This window comes from Oncorhynchus keta, chromosome 17, assembly GCF_023373465.1.
Source record: "Oncorhynchus keta strain PuntledgeMale-10-30-2019 chromosome 17, Oket_V2, whole genome shotgun sequence".
NCBI classification, from domain to species: Eukaryota; Metazoa; Chordata; class Actinopteri; order Salmoniformes; family Salmonidae; genus Oncorhynchus; species Oncorhynchus keta.
The window spans coordinates 20,595,769-20,611,934 of NC_068437.1; the positions used below are offsets into that span (position 1 = coordinate 20,595,769).

The following is a 16,166-nucleotide window of genomic DNA, read 5'->3' on the forward strand; positions in this document are numbered from 1 at the left end:
TGTACGAGAGGTGATTGCATATATATATATATATATTTGTTTTTAACCTTTGCATACGTTTTCTTTTTTTTAATGAATAGGTAAATCAGATGAACAGTGAAAGGTGCACTATGCAGCATTGAAATAAGTACAATTTCTGAGGTTTTTGAAGAATACAGCTGAAAAGTACCTGCAGGGGCAGGAATTAGTGTTACCCGTAAATGGTTTCTTTTCTTATGTTTTCCTTTCAACAAATGCATTTCTTTACTACTGATATCAGACAAAAGGGCTATTTGCAGGTTGAATTGTTGTGTAGAGCACCTTTATTTTCCAACATTTTAATTATGTTGCTTTGATAATCCTTTGTTTATATTTTTGTTTAGGGTTCCTCTGCATCATTTTGTCAAAACATGACCTCTGCTTCATTTTATGAGGTTTAACTATGGGATGTTTGACATCCCAGTGAAATGTACAGTGATCCTATAAATAACTATGCAGCACTCACATTTGAAACATATTCAGACAGTTTATTTTGATTGAAATTATTTCACATCATAGTTCTTATTTTCCTGTAGAAGGTCTTGTATTTGTATTACAACAGCCACAGAGCAGCAGCAGCAGTAGCCCAGCTGTAGAAGCAGATAACACAGACAAGAGAAAATGAGGGCAGTGTTTGATCTGCAAAAATTACAGGAATCATGGGAAACCTAGTTTATGTCCATGACTGGGGGGGGGGCACAGCAGCAGGCACCCCGCTGTCAACCACATTAAGACTCAAGCCGCAGTCACAATTCTAATGAAAAATCTTTACAAATTCCCAAAAAATTAGAACAGGTAATATCACCTCTGGATAGAGAGGAATGAGAAGAGAGAGGGAATTAGGGAGAAGAGGAGACATAAACCCAAGCAAAGCACAGTGAGCTCCACAGGATAGCAATATAACAAATTAATATATTTTTTAATAACAATCACAATTTCCTCTACAGTAATAAAACCCTCCACATTCCCACCTCTAGGTCTCCCTCTTTAACTATACATTTGAAATGTTAAAAACTAGAGGAGCATCAGAGCTACAAAAAATAAAGTTCCCACTGCCCCCCCCCCCTCTCCACCCCCCTACTATTACCACATCAATAGAAATGGTCCAAGAGCAGATTATGTCAACGGTTACAAAACAATTATTCCACATATTGAATCTCTCCACTTATCACACAGTATCTCACCAGTGTACAAACAGTACAGTAACCAGTAAACTCACTGGCATACATACATACTATGTTCATATCATTATACACAGTATTTTGTGCACAAGCTAATGTATTCCAGCAATACAAAAGGTCTGTAATCACACAAAGGTGATTCAGTCGCTGGTCTACGACATGTACTGCTCATCATTGCGCTTCGATCAGAACATCGTGGTAACCCATGGACAAAGGGGGTAGGGCGACTGCAGAGCTAGTGATCTGACCCTTTTCATATTCAAAATCGTAAAAAATCAAGTTAAAATAAAAAAAACAGCTGATATACCAGTCAAAAGTCTGGACACCTACTCATTCAATGGATTTTCTATACAATTCTCTACATTGTACATTGTAGACATCCAAACTATGAAATAACAGACTTGGAATCATGTAGTAAAAAAAAAAGTTAAACTAAATCAAAATATGTTTTAGATTCTTCAAAGTAGCAACCCTTGATGACAGCTTTGCACACACTTGGCATTCTCTCAACCAGCTTCATTTTATTTTACCTTTATTTAACTAGGCAAGTCAGTTAAGAACAAATTCTTATTTACAATGCAGGTCTAGTAACTTCCTTGTTCAGGGGCAGAACGACAGATTTTTACCTTTTTAGCTCAGGGACTCGATCTAGCAACCTTTCGGTTACTGGCCCAATGTTCTAACTACTGGGCTACCTGCTGCCCCATGAGATAGTCAACTGGAATGCATTTCAATTAACAGGTGTGCCTTATTAAAAGTATATTTGTGGATTTTCTTTCCTTAATGCATTTGAGTCAATCAGTTGTGTTGTGACAAGGTAGAGGTGGTATACAGAAGATAGTCCTATTGGTAAAAGACCAAGTCCATATCATAGCGACAACGGCTCAAATAAGCAAAGACAAACATGGTCAGTCAATCCGGAAAATTTCAAGAACTTCGAAAGTTTCAAGTGCAGTCGCAATAAACATCAAGCACTATGATGAAACTGGCTCTCATGAGGACTGCCACGGGAAAGGAAGACCCAGAGTTACCTCTGCTGCAGAGGATATGTTCATTAGAGTTACCAGCCTCAGAAATTGCAGCTGAAATAAATGCTTCACAGAGTTCAAGTAACAGACACATCTGTTCAGAGGAGATTGCGCAAACCAGGCCTTCATGGTTGAATTGCTGCAAAGAAACCACCACTGAAGGACACTAATAATAAGAAGATACTTGCTTGGGCCATGAAACACGACAATAGATATTAGACCGGTGGAAATCTGTCCTTTGGTCTGACGAGTCCACATTTGAGAATTTTGATTCCAACCGCCGTGTCTTTGAGACGCAGAGTAGGTGAACGGATGATCTCTGCATGTGTGGTTGCCACCGTGAAGCATGGAGGAGAAGGTGTGATGGTGCTTTGCTGGTGACACGGTCAGTGTTTTATTTAGAATTCAAGGCACACTTAACCAGCATGGCTACCACAGCATTATGCAGCTATACGCCATCCCATCTGGTTCGCCCTTAGTGGGACTATTATTTGTTTTTCAACAGGACAATGAATGACCCAACACACCTCCAGGCTGCGTAAGGACTATTTGACAAAGGTGTGATGAGTATCCCCTTTTGAGATCCTGTAAATGAATGGATGAGATCTCTTGTTTTTTAATTGTTTTTAATCTGTAAATGGTTTCTAAATGTAGATTCTGATGACGTCCACAATCACCCGACCTCAACCCAATTGAGATGGTTTGGGATGAGTTGGACCGCAGCATGGAGGATAAGCAGCCAACAAGTGCTCAGAATATGTGGGGACTCCTTCAAGACTGTTGGAAAAGCATTCCTCATGAAGCTGGTTAATAGAATGCCAAGAGAGTCCAATGCTGTCATCAAGGCAAAGGGTGGCTACTTTGAAAAATCTCAAATATTTCAATTTGTTTTAACACTTTTTTGGTTACTACATGATTCCATGTGTGTCATTTCATAGGTTTGATGTCTTCCCTATTATTCTAAAATGTAGAAAATAGTAAAAAGAAAGTAGGTGTCCACATTTGACTGGTACTGTACATACAAAACAGATGACTAACACTTGATTAAAGTGATCAAATCAAACAAACCGTTGAAACAAATACAAAAATCAGCCATAACAATTACCATGAAAACATAATGGAAGGTAGATTACAGTGCACTTTGTGTGAAAATTAAAGTAATGTCCACACGCACACATCCTGAAGACGAAGGCAACAGCCTCCCTAACAGGGAGACTAAGAGAAACACAGAGCGGAGGGGAACATAGAGAGGGACAGAAAATTATATACACTTGTATTTACATTATACAGGATGTGACAGTACGAGGTCCTAAGCCTGGTGGCCATATACAACAACCTTTAGTGCACCGAACCGTCGTGGCACTCAAAATAAACAGCATTGAAATCTTATTGGACGGTGTCCAACTGTGTCGTGAAAGTTCTGCCAAAACTGAACGGAAATAATTCTTGAGCATTCTGGAGAAAACAAAAGTGGGGGGAACCAGAGTCGGGCATACAGAATAACGCTCCGATTGTGTACGAGACGCCCTGAAAGGGCACAGAGAAGGAACAGATTGATCAAAACCACCTAAAGCAGAAGAGACAGAGGGACAACTCTTCTGCAGTTTGTGTGGGCCAAGTTACCACATACCTGAATGCTGTAATATCACATTCCTTGGTAATAATATAGGAAATCTATTCAGAACTGGTGGTATTGCCCATGCAAACAGAAAGTGTTCTCATGATTCCAAATGAAGATCGAGGAATGAAACATTTTACCCCAGCTACATGTACTACATAATGGGTGAGCATACTCCAAAACAGTGCCCTCTCTCCATGCATGATGGTTGATGGGCAAAGGGAAGAGGGAGACCTAGTCAGAGTAGAGAGAAATGTGGCTCTGTGAACAAATGATTAGCATGTTGGAGTCCACGTGATTCTATGCCACTGTATCAGATAGTACTGATGTATGATACAATATATTTGTGTTTTGAAGTGCAGTATGGCAACAACAAAACAATGGATTGAAACAGAAATTAACTTGTTTGGCTTTCCACTCTGGTACTGACCGACCAGCCACAAAAGGTCTTATTCTAGAGACTCTGGGCAGGTTATGTGCTGCTTTTTAAAAACAGGGTCATCTATACACCATGCTGTTGCCTCTACAGTCTGTTCACTCCTGACCATGGCCTGTATATCTACAGCCAATATCAAAACGTATCCCATATTTATCTTTAGAAAAACTTGTACCATCATGCCAAAATGTCAACATTGAGAGGTTGATGCAAGGTGCACATAGGGCTTCAGTTTGGGCCTCAGCATGGATAAGAATGTTAGGCAACATCTTGATTGATTGTGTGACGAAAGTCAACTGCGGTATGCCTGGAAAGTGTCTTAACATATGAGAAAAATAATGGGAGGCAGAAAGAGGGATATGGAGTTGAGAAATTATAAATACAAGGCAGTCCCAGACCACCTACTACACAATCATTCTATTAAATATGGGAGTTATGTACATTGAAAACACAAATTAAAAGGAAACATTTCTTCCTTTTAATAGTGTTGCAACCACAGAGCAGAGCTCCTGAAATGTCTGCTTAAATGTCACACACAATATATGAATGCAGAGATGTCTGTAAAAATATGTTCATTCAAGTTGATAAAAATTGATTGAGTGTCATATGAGTAATTAGGCATTAGGCACAGTCTTGCAATTTTTATTTTGTTTGAGGTAGCACCTCATCCCCAATAAAGGACTGGAAAGGCCAGAATCTGAACCTGAAAGAACACAAACAAAAAGAACAAGACCGAAATGACAATTGGACACATCTTTAGAGCTACATTTGGATTGAAGTAGAGGCAATATCAAAAGTGTACTGGAATGTGACCTGGTTATCTAACCTTGATCAGACAAGGATAGAAGAACTCCCAGTAAATGGAGGGAAGAGTGCATTTAAACATAAAGGTCCTCAGAGAGAGTGAGGGGAGACAGATCCATTTGTTTACTTGGTGTTCTGTGTACATTTGACACAACACTGAATAAATCTATGAGGAGCCTATTGAGGGCAAATAGGATGATCTGGACAGGAACTGAGTGAGAAACCACGCATGAGAGAGAAAGATAAGGTCCCTTGTGTCACAAGAAAGTGGGTCCTTGCTTTTTTGATGATGTCGCTAAAAAGGAGCTCCTTGTATTTTGATGATGTCACTAGAAAGATAGTAAATCTCGCTTGACATGGTGTTTCTAGAGAGGTCCAGGCGTTCTGATGTCGTCTCCAGATTAAAAAAAAAAAAGGTCCTTGTCTACAGATGGGAGAGGATCCTCTTGTTGTTGATGTAAGAGAGACTATGTGTTCTGTTGATATCAGGTAATCCTCATGTTTGGATGGTGTGGGAGTTGGTGTTCTAGTGATGTCACACAGGATGTGTTCACCAGGCCTCGGTGTAGCGGACATCCACCTCCGTCAGATTGGGGAGTTTGGCCTGACAGGAAGAGAGAGGAGAAAAGATAAGATACCACAAACTATAATTCAGTGTTCTTGTCAACAGAGAGGGTCTCACGGTTCATCTTACCTTTAAGTCCTCGTATGTGTCTGCTGTGAGCTTTGTGCTGTTCATGTTCAAACTGCACAGGCTCTTCATGGCTGGAAGAGACACGCATAAACATGTCACCTTAACCTACATGGACATATATAGATCTAGGAGGCTGTGTGGAAGGCCTGTTCTATACTGAATGTATGAGGTTGTGGGGCAGGTGAAGTATAGTGGGGCAAAAAAGTATTTAGTCAGCCACCAAAAGTTCTCCCACTTAAAAAGATGAGGCCTGTAATGTTCATCATAGGTACACTTCAACTATGACAGACAAAATGAAAAAAAGAAAATCTAGAAAATCACATTGTAGGATTTTTAATGAATTTATTTGCAAATTATGGTGGAAAATAAGTATTTGGTCACCTACAAAAAAGCAATATTTCTGGCTCACAGACCTGTAACTTCTTTAAGAGGCTCCTCTGTCCTCCACTCGTTACCTGTATTAATGGCACCTGTTTGAACTTGTTATCAGTATAAAAGACACCTGTCCACAACCTCAAACAGTCACACTCCAAACTCCACTATGGCCAAGACCAAAGAGCTGTCAAAGGACACCAGAAACAAAATTGTAGACCTCCACCAGGCTGGGAAGACTGAATCTGCAATAGGTAAGCAGCTTGGTTTGAAGAAATCAACTGTGGGAGCAATTATTAGGAAATGGAAGACATACAAGACTACTGATAATCTCCCACGATCTGGGTCTCCACGCAAGATCTCACCCCATGGGGGTCAAAAATCTCAGAACCACACGGGGGGCCCTAGTGAATGACCTGCAAAAATCTCAGAACCACACGGGGGGACCTAGTGAATGACCTGCAGAGAGCTGGGACCAAAGTAACAAAGCCTACCATCAGTAGCACACTACGCCGCCAGGGACTCAAATCCTGCAGTGCCAGATGTGTCCCCCTGCTGAAGCCAGTACATGCATGTCCAGGCCCGTCTGACGTTTGCTAGAAAGCATTTGGATGGTCCAGAAGAAGATTGGGAGAATGTCATATGGTCAGATGAAACCAAAATATAACTTTTTGGTAAAAACTCAACTCGTTGTCTTTGGAAGACAAAGAATGCTGAGTTGCATCCAAAGAACACCATACCTACTGTGAAGCATGGGGGTGGAAACATCATGCTTTGGGGCTGTTTTTCTGCAAAGGGACCAGGACGACTGATCCGTGTAAAGGAAAGAATGAATGGGGCCATGTATCGTGAGATTTTGAGTGAAAACCTCCTTCCATCAGCAAGGGCATTGAAGATGAAACGTGGCTGGGTCTTTCAGCATGACAATGATCCCAAACACACCGGCCGGGCAACCAAGGAGTGGCTTCGTAAGAAGCATTTTAAGGTCCTGGAGTGGCCTAGCAAGTCTCCAGATCTCAACCCCATAGAAAATCTTTGGAGGGAGTTGAAAGTTCGTGTTGCCCAGCAACAGCCCCAAAACATCACTGCTCTAGAAGAGATCTGCATGGAGGAATGGGCCAAAATACCAGCGACAGTGTGTGAAAATCTTGTGAAGACTTACAGAAAACATTTGACCTCTTCTCATTGCCAACAAAGAGTATATAACAAAGTATTGAGATAAACTTTTGTTATTGACCAAATACTTATTTTCCACCATAATTTGCAAATAAATTCATTAAAAATCCTACAATGTGATTTTCTGGATTATTTCTCTCATTTTGTCTGTCATAGTTGAAGTGTACCTATGATGAAAATTACAGGCCTCATCTTTTTAAGTGGGAGAACTTGCACAATTGGTGGCTGACTAAATACTTTTGCCCCACTATATACCATATGTGAGTAGCATATAGTCAAATGATTTAGATGAGTTCTTACAGCTGAGGGACAGCAGGCCGGCGTCGGTCACGGGTGTCTCACACAGATTCAACACCTGCAGACACGCCAAGTGTTCAGACAGCAACCGCAATCCTGTATCTCCAAACTGAAGGAAAGACAAAAACAGGAAGAGAGGATTTGTCTTTCAAAGTCATACAGAGTATGACTCATCAAGTTCAAATAAAAACAAAAAATGTGATGTGATGTGTGTGTGTGTGTGTGTGTGTTCTGACCTGAGTGGACCAAAGGTTGAGCTGTTTGAGAGAGGGCAATTTGATGAGCTGTTCAGCACAGGCACTGGTGACGTTGGTGAAGGCAAGGCTCAGGTTCTCCAGGTTCCCAAAGGAGCCAGAGCTCAGCAGCCTGGCAAGGTCTGCATCCTACTCAGAGATGCACAGAGACATGGTCAGATACAGAGGCAGGGAGAGACATGTTGTTCAAATTGAATCGAGACATGGAGAGTCAGGTCATCTTTCTTGCAAAATGTAGCAGTTAAATTTGAACATTTTGTATTAAAAAAAATATTATCACATGTTCAGGTGAAAGAAAAACAAATAATGTTTAAGGAAATGGCAGTTGTGTAATAAAAGCCAATCTCACTGTAGACTTGGAGGGCAGAGTGAGTCGGGTGGGGCCTCCTTTTCTTTGCTGAGGGAGAAAGGAAATTAAAAAAATGGCGACGATTACAGCAGTTCCCTATTCAGACAGCAGGTGGTGTCTATGAGCAATGTGCCAATGATGAAATAGGAGGTCTCTTAAATGAGATAAAGGGTTCATATTTGCATGAAGTAACAATACAGAAACACTAGGTAACACGGGATAATGAATAGATAACTCTAGCAGAGTGGACAATGTAGAGTAGTAACAGTTTTAACTGAGCAGATACTACAGTTGTCCGCTGACAGCCCAGACCTTGTGTATTTTGAGAAGACATTACAGTAGAATTGGGAAAGCAGTGTGAGGTTGAGCGTGTCATGTTCGAGCCTTTGTTTGTGCACAGTGCGGTAGTAACTCACCAGCTCTTTGAGCTCCCTCTGCCTGTCACACAGCTGCTCATACATGTGAAGGCCCACCGGAGTGCTCTCCAGGGTGGAGATGATCTGTAGCTGGGTGTCCTTGTTCTCCATGATGTTGTACTCCAGCATCAGGCACAGGATCTGAAACAAACACACACACAGGTCACCTCTGCTTCCTGTGCACTCGCACCTCTAAAAACACACAGTAATAAAAACAAGTCAGCTCTGTACATAGGGCACACACACACACCTCAACCATGGTCTGATTCCCACGCAGAGCCAGGAGCATGCAGGGCCCCAGCTTGTTTTCAGCCAGGGACAGGAGAAACTTCTTAGTTTTGTAGCAGGAGCCCATAAGAATGTGAACCTGGAGGAGAGAGTCAAAGGTCAAGTCTAGCCAATCAGAACACAAGGTAGGCATGAGGGTCAGGATTATTAGGGTAACACCACCAATCACTCACCATGCTGGCAAAGAGCTCCCCATCATCATCACAAGCCACACCCCCTGGACTGTAGAGCTGGAACCAACCGTCCTTTCCTGAGCGCACACTGAGAAGACAGGAGTGGACCTGCAACAACCACACAACAATGACTACCACACACACACACACAAATCCAACACTGAACTAAGGCGAAATAGTGATGTATGGTCAGAGATGCACACACACACTAACCTCCTGTCTGGGGTCCTCTGCAAACCTCTGAATAACATGTTTCAGCTCTCTGTTCAAAACAGAGACAAGTCAGGCACAATCCTCATGCTTTCCTTGTAGGATGGTAACTGAAATGTAACATTTGTTAACTAGAAGTCATGGCTGTAGATACTTACTTCGTAAATTTGGCATGTGCAAGGGCCCTAAAGAGGTGGTAAGAATACACATTAAAAACAAGATGAAATACAATAATTATGATTAAATTGAGAATAAAACATGTTTAAACATGCAGTAAAATGTTGAACAGATTGCAGCTGGATCGCATAGGAAACGCATCCAATTTTTTTGTTGGTTTGAAAATATCTGAGCAACAACACACAAATACATGTCAATCTATCGGAAGTTGGGGGTGTGTGTTTTCTGTCTGACTCAATCCCTCTAGGAGTTGTGTCGGAGTGTTGTTGCCCTTTCTAATGACGCCTGAACGCTTGGATTAGGCTCTGGTGCGCAGGTGAGTCTGCCGGCTGTGACAACAACATCCCTCTGTAGGTGACTGGTAATGAGGGCCCGGACTGAGGAGCCAATTACAACAGCCACTCAGGGGGGGCGCCTCATCCCCAGCAGGGCACCTCAGCAGCACACCCACGTCAACACCACTCCCAGGCCACTACACGGCGGAGACAGGCCCTCACCCAAAGTCCCAGCCCCAACCCCAAAGCCTGGAGGAGGAAGGGTGGAGGGCCGGGGAGTCACCAGGAAAAGGTGAGGGAGCACAAGAGGTGGAAGTGGATAGGTGTAGAGCCAGGGTAGTATACTTACTCTTTGGGGAATGGGATGGGCTGCAGCAGGCTAGCCAGGGCGGGTCTCCAGTCATCGTAGTCAGACCTGAATGGTTGCAGAGAGAAAGAGATAAGAGTAAGAACAGAAAGGTGGACACATAATGAGAGCAGGGGGCTGGGCACACAGGGAATCACGAGAGGTAACCCGAGTGTCGCCCTATGATGCCAAACAAATCCATCAATTCAATGGGACGAGGAGAGGATCAGATTTCTGTCTGTTAAGTGTCACAGTTACAGTCATTCCCCGTTCCCACACACACATAATAGAACCACTTGTGCCATTTCCTTCTTGCAAAACATCGTCACACCCATGTCATCCATCCATTCAGAGACACACTAGCAGACACTCCTTCCTTTTGAATGATTCTCCAGTAGGACATCAGAGGCAGCAGCTGTGTTGAGCTACTCAGCACAGCCCACACAGATAGTGCCAGACATGTTAACATTTAAACACACACAGTAAGGCAGAGGGGATACAGTAGCAGTAGTGGTAACTCACAGCATTTTGAGGATGAGTGCAAAGCAGCCAAGCACGCGGTCGGCCTGGGCAGGCAGCTGGATTGACAGGGCGTTGAGGGCGGGGCTGACCAGCAGACAGTCGATCAGGTTGGGCTCACTGTCGCCTCCCCCTGGGCCCTTCCGCCTGGCGTTGGCAGTGTTGTTGTTGCGTTCCAACTCCACCAGGATCTCACTGGAGTTGACGATGGAAGGCGGAGGAGAGAGGGGCAGTGTGGGGGGAGGGGGGAGGGGAGCTGAGGGGGGAGGGGAGAGGGACAGCAGACCTGTGGGTGCGGGTGTCAGGGGCTCTGGGCGGAGCAGGCGGAGGGGCAGAGGGGGTTTACGCTCATTCTGTTGCTGGCAGCCGTTCCTTATCTCCTTCAGACTGGGGGAGTTGTCCCGGCTGCACAGAGAGAGAGATATTGTTGGGGAGATGGAGAGACCATTTTGTGTAATAGAAGAATGGAGAGTCATTGTATCACACATTACATAATCATCTCAAGACTAAACACTCAGAAGTCCAAAGTTAGAATACATGTCATTCTGCTGGGGTTGTAGCCAGGCCTCTGTTACAACGGCATTAGCCCCTGTACACTTAGAGGGAGCGTGTTGAGGGTCATGTATCCGAGCAATGATTCTCTGGGGTGACAATGCAACGGAAATCCAGCAAATTTTCTCCTACAGGGGCTGAGGACCCAGGGGTGATGATATAATGATAACTCATTACTCAAGTCAACACCTCGGTACATTTTTTAAAGGGAAGGTGAGTAACCCAAGCTAAACAGGGACGTTCATTGGGCCAGAGAGTCGAGTCTGTGTGTTGGATCTACAGTACAGCAGATCACTCACCTGTTGATGAAGTCCTCGTAGCAGGAGTAGATGGCAGCCAAGCACACTGCCACCAGGTTGGGCAGGACACGGGGGTGAGGGCACTGCCCGGTGGGGCCATGCATGCTGAAACACAGCCACACACACAATTAGCACCCAATAGACTCGATGGAACAGGGAGAAAGCAGAGTAAATCATGGAGTACTATTGAAAATAACTAGGGCCTGAGATTTTCCTGGTTGGTGGAAGAAAAAAAAATCACTGTCCTAAAAACATGTCACTGACTCACCTGTGAATGAATTTCTTGACGACCTCCATCCCAGCGTTGAGCTCATTTAGAGCCAAGATGTACTCCTGAGTGAAGAGACGCAGTCTGGGGCACTTCCCAAAGTCCTGGCACAGACAGAAAGGAGGCAGAGAAATAAACACGGGGACAGAGAGGACGAGAGGCGGCACAGTGGGCTTTGTCACTCCAATATATAACCACAGAAGAAAATAAACAAACTGAGTGTGAACCTACACAGGGAACAAGACGGAACGCTCAGCTCACCATGTTGTGTTTGAGGATTCTCTGGACCACAGGGGTGAACACTTCAATCACAACCATGGACCGCGGACGCTCCCGACAGTGCTGCACAAAACAACCATTCACGCCATCATCTTAACAACAATGTGAATCTATTACCTCGGCCTGGATAAACTGTACATGGGCTGTTAATGACAGCCATGGTAGCAAAGTGGTTCCATCTTTCGCTCCAACAATGGCCCTAGTGTGAGGGACGTCACTGTGCTTGCTTAACAGTACAGCTTCCTTCTCTTACCGGACCTTGATCTGTCCTTGGTCCTCGCAAACACACGTGACCACCCTCTAGACAATACCTTAACCAGCTACGCCACTGAAAAGTTAACTTTTCGATGGCGCAGGTGGAGGCATTTCAAGCGGAGTAGTGAGGTTACCAATCCAACTCCGTTACACAAGCACTAAGGGCAAAGGCAGTTATGGGGTTTGATTTTGACAACAGGTTGAAGTGGGGCCCATCTTTACCTTGCAGAAGAACTCACACAGGTCCGGTGGAGGGTGGTTATTTTCCAGGAGAGGAGCGATGGCCTAGGGACACACAGAGACAGGACTGATTAATATAACTTCACAATTTCCCCAGCCATGTGATCTTCTATTTACAATGACCATGTGCATGAGGTCTGATAAACAGGCTCAGAGACAGTTTCTACTAAATCAAATCAAAGTTTATTGGTCACGTACACAGATTTGTAGACGTTATAGCAGGTGCAGCGAAACACTTGTGTTTCTAGCTCCAACAGCACAGTAATACCTAGCAATAAAAACGAAAACAAAACAATCCAGAATTGTTTTTATATTAAGTTATATAGTATGAGCCATGACTAGAATACAGTATACATCAATTGGGTGAAACAGTACTAGCCGGGCCTCCTGAGTGACACAGTGGTCTAAGGCACTACAGACCTGGGTTCAATCCCAGGCTGTGTCGCAGCCGGCAGACTTATGAGGCGGCGCACAATTGGCCCTGAGTCGTCTGTGTTAGGGGAGGGTTTGGCTGGCCGGGATGTCCTCCTCCCATCGCACTCTAGCGACTCCTTGTGGCTGGCCCGGGCGCATGCACACTGACTTCGGTCACCAAATGTACAGTGTTTCCTCCGGCACATTTAGCGCGGATGGCTTCTGGGTTAAGCGAGCAGTGTCTCAAGAACCAGTGCGGCTTGGCGGGGTCGTGTTTCAGAGGATGCATGGCTATCTACCTTCGGCTCTCCTGAGTCTGGGAGTTGCAGCGATGGGACAAGACTGTAACTAACAATTGGATATCACGAAATTGGGGAAAAAAGGGACAAAAGTACAAAAAATCAACTACTACAAGCTATCTGACTAGTGAACAAGATAACTGAACCAACCACCTGCTCTGATTCTCTGCACCTAATCGCACATGCATTCTCTCACGCACGCACCCGCACAGACATGCACACATCCATGCTACACACACTACAACTGCTGCTACCAGACTCATTATTATTGCTAAATACCACACAATTTAAACATTTTCCCCCAATCCCCCTTCCCCAAAACATGTGTAAATATTGGACTATAAATTGTGCCCATCTGTATTGTACTTACGCTAAAATGTGTATTCTATTCTACTGAGCCATTTACTTTATGTTCGTATTCTTATATTTTCTTTTTGTTGTTGCATTATCGAGAAGGAAGCTGCAAGTAAGCATTTCGTTGGACAGTGTATTCCAAGTGTAGACCGGGCATACAGCTGATAAACCTGCCATGGGTGAATAAAGAGTGCTAGCCTAATCTCGGTTAAGCCAGAACTAAAAGCTTGCATAATTTGGTCAGATGCTCAACCATTGATGTTTACATAATATGTCCACGAGAGCTTAAGCCTAGCCTGTAATTCCCAAGAGTTACTGCAGAAGTCACCCTAAAAATACACCGGTGTACCTATAATTCTCTCATCATCTTAGCTCGTAACTCACCCCAAGGCAGGTAAATGAGGTGAGCAACTGTTCCCATGTAAAAAAAATGTTTTTAAAGTGTACATTAAACTTTACCTCAAGAGCTGCAACATCCCATATCTAGTGGCCAGGTCCCATGGGGTGAGGGACACAAACACATCCCATATCTAGTGGCCAGGTCCCATGGGGTGAGGGACACAAACACATCCCATATCTAGTGGCCAGGTCCCATGGGGTGAGGGACACAAACACATCCCATATCTAGTGGCCAGGTCCCATGGGGTTAGGGACACAAACACATCCCATATCTAGTGGCCAGGTCCCATGGGGTGAGGGACACAAACACATCCCATATCTAGTGGCCAGGTCCCATGGGGTGAGGGACACAAACACATCCCATATCTAGTGGCCAGGTCCCATGGGGTTAGGGACACAAACACATCCCATATCTAGTGGCCAGGTCCCATGGGGTTAGGGACACAAACACATCCCATATCTAGTGGCCAGGTCCCATGGGGTGAGGGACACAAACACATCCCATATCTAGTGGCCAGGTCCCATGGGGTGAGGGACACAAACACATCCCATATCTAGTGGCCAGGTCCCATGGGGTTAGGGACACAAACACATCCCGATGAATCCACCATTACACTATAACAGCAACTTCAAACTCACCACAATGATGTTCTCATGGTCCTGAGTGCTGAGGTTGGTGTTCTGAGGAAGGGAACAACAGAAATAAGACTGGTATGATCAGCAACAGAGAGCTCAGACAAATAAATGTAATAGAGACACTCCCAAACAACTGATTCTGCCAAATAGCAGACATCTGTGGGTTTTGAGCTGACCTCCCAGTAGCAGTGTGTGTGTGTGTGTGTGTGTGGCCTGCAGATGGGCATACCTCAGCCAGCAGGGTGGAGATGATTTGCAGCGGGGCCTGGTGGATGGACTCATCCTGCAGGGGAGAGGTCAGGGCCATGTCCACCAGCAATCTGATCTCCTTCAGAACCACCTCCCAGCGACTTGGGTTGTTCAGAACCTTACGGTACTTGTAGATCTTTTTCTGGTTGGAAATAAAGAGGCACACACATACTCACATACAGATACAGTTTTATGTGCTTACCAAACCAACGCAAAAATGCATGAAGGAAATGTATGCAGCGTTCTGTGTAGACTACAGATAAAATCTCTGCCCAAAGTGCTGTGAATCTTGTTGAACCCCCATGAACGCAAACCAATGAATACTTCAACTTAGTAATCCTACCTTCCACTGCAGAGAATTAAACCACTGGTCCCGCAGATAGCTGTTGGCTGCCTGTTAGGGCACATAGTCAGTCAAGTAAAAGATACATGATTGGCACACACATGACATGAAGAGGGAGGGAGGGGGGCAGAACATACCTGCAGGAGGACGGTGCCCCCGGGGAAGCTGAGCTGCACACAGTATTTGGGGGCATTATCCCAGGAGAGCAGCTGCAGGTCCTCTATGGTGCTGTAGGACAGGGCAGCCTCCATGTACCCCGTGGGCTAGAGACCAGTAGAGGAGAGAAATAATGTCAACCACTCATTCATATAGGCTACACACTTGTGAAGACGAATACAAGGCCAACACAGGCAAGCAGTGTTAAACAAATCGCTCATTGGTAAAAACACAATGATCACTGTACTGACAACTTGTACAAGGCAGTATTCAACACCCAACAGAGATGTCCTTATAGGACTATGTGAAAAGGCCTACTTCTGCATTTGGGTCATGCATTGAGCCATCCTATGGTTGCTCTAATATCACATTTGAACCGGCTCGTTTTTCCATCACTGACCCCAATAGGTAGTCAAGCAGTTTACTTTGTGATATATTAATATAATAATAATAATAATAAATGCCATTTAGCAGACGCTTTTATCCAAAGCGACTTACAGTCATGTGTGCATACATTCTACGTATGGGTGGTCCCGGGAATCGAACCCACTACCCTGGCGTTACAAGCGCCATGCTCTACCAACTGAGCTACAGAAGGACCACCATATTGATACTAATAAAGGAAAGTTAAGGGAAAAAAAGAACAAAAGAAAGAACGAGAGGGGTAAAGCGAGGGAGAGGGGAAAAAAACATACATTTTTCAGCTGCACGACTGACTGTTGCATTTCTGGTCACATGGCCTGAAATGTCAACAGGCTGTTCTGCGTCTCCATCCCTCTGTTCAGTTATTAG

General features: G+C 44.3%; 1 protein-coding gene and 1 long non-coding RNA gene across 3 annotated transcripts in view; one reads left to right on the forward strand and one right to left on the reverse strand.

Annotated features, from left to right (window-relative positions):
* Positions 1–485: 485 nt before the first annotated feature.
* The window catches only part of LOC118396617 (C-Maf-inducing protein-like), a 34,267-nt gene continuing 18,586 nt past the window's right edge, over positions 486–16,166 (reverse strand). For both annotated transcript variants that reach the window (XM_035790918.2, XM_052465684.1), the window contains exons 2-21: positions 15,356–15,481; positions 15,219–15,269; positions 14,856–15,017; positions 14,630–14,671; positions 12,507–12,569; positions 12,012–12,092; positions 11,751–11,854; positions 11,483–11,587; positions 10,635–11,036; positions 10,116–10,181; positions 9,473–9,499; positions 9,318–9,366; positions 9,105–9,212; positions 8,894–9,010; positions 8,644–8,784; positions 8,228–8,275; positions 7,861–8,007; positions 7,628–7,733; positions 5,780–5,850; positions 486–5,689 (exon numbers count right to left, since the gene is read on the reverse strand). In XM_035790918.2, the coding sequence (XP_035646811.1) occupies positions 5,636–5,689; positions 5,780–5,850; positions 7,628–7,733; positions 7,861–8,007; positions 8,228–8,275; positions 8,644–8,784; positions 8,894–9,010; positions 9,105–9,212; positions 9,318–9,366; positions 9,473–9,499; positions 10,116–10,181; positions 10,635–11,036; positions 11,483–11,587; positions 11,751–11,854; positions 12,012–12,092; positions 12,507–12,569; positions 14,630–14,671; positions 14,856–15,017; positions 15,219–15,269; positions 15,356–15,481 (2,070 nt within the window). In that variant the 3' untranslated portion in view covers positions 486–5,635. The remainder of the gene's footprint in view (positions 5,690–5,779; positions 5,851–7,627; positions 7,734–7,860; positions 8,008–8,227; positions 8,276–8,643; positions 8,785–8,893; positions 9,011–9,104; positions 9,213–9,317; positions 9,367–9,472; positions 9,500–10,115; positions 10,182–10,634; positions 11,037–11,482; positions 11,588–11,750; positions 11,855–12,011; positions 12,093–12,506; positions 12,570–14,629; positions 14,672–14,855; positions 15,018–15,218; positions 15,270–15,355; positions 15,482–16,166) is intronic.
* Positions 12,579–14,579, forward strand: LOC127908223 (uncharacterized). The gene is made up of 2 exons (XR_008066402.1): positions 12,579–14,226; positions 14,274–14,579. It is a non-coding gene; the product is annotated as an uncharacterized LOC127908223 (long non-coding RNA).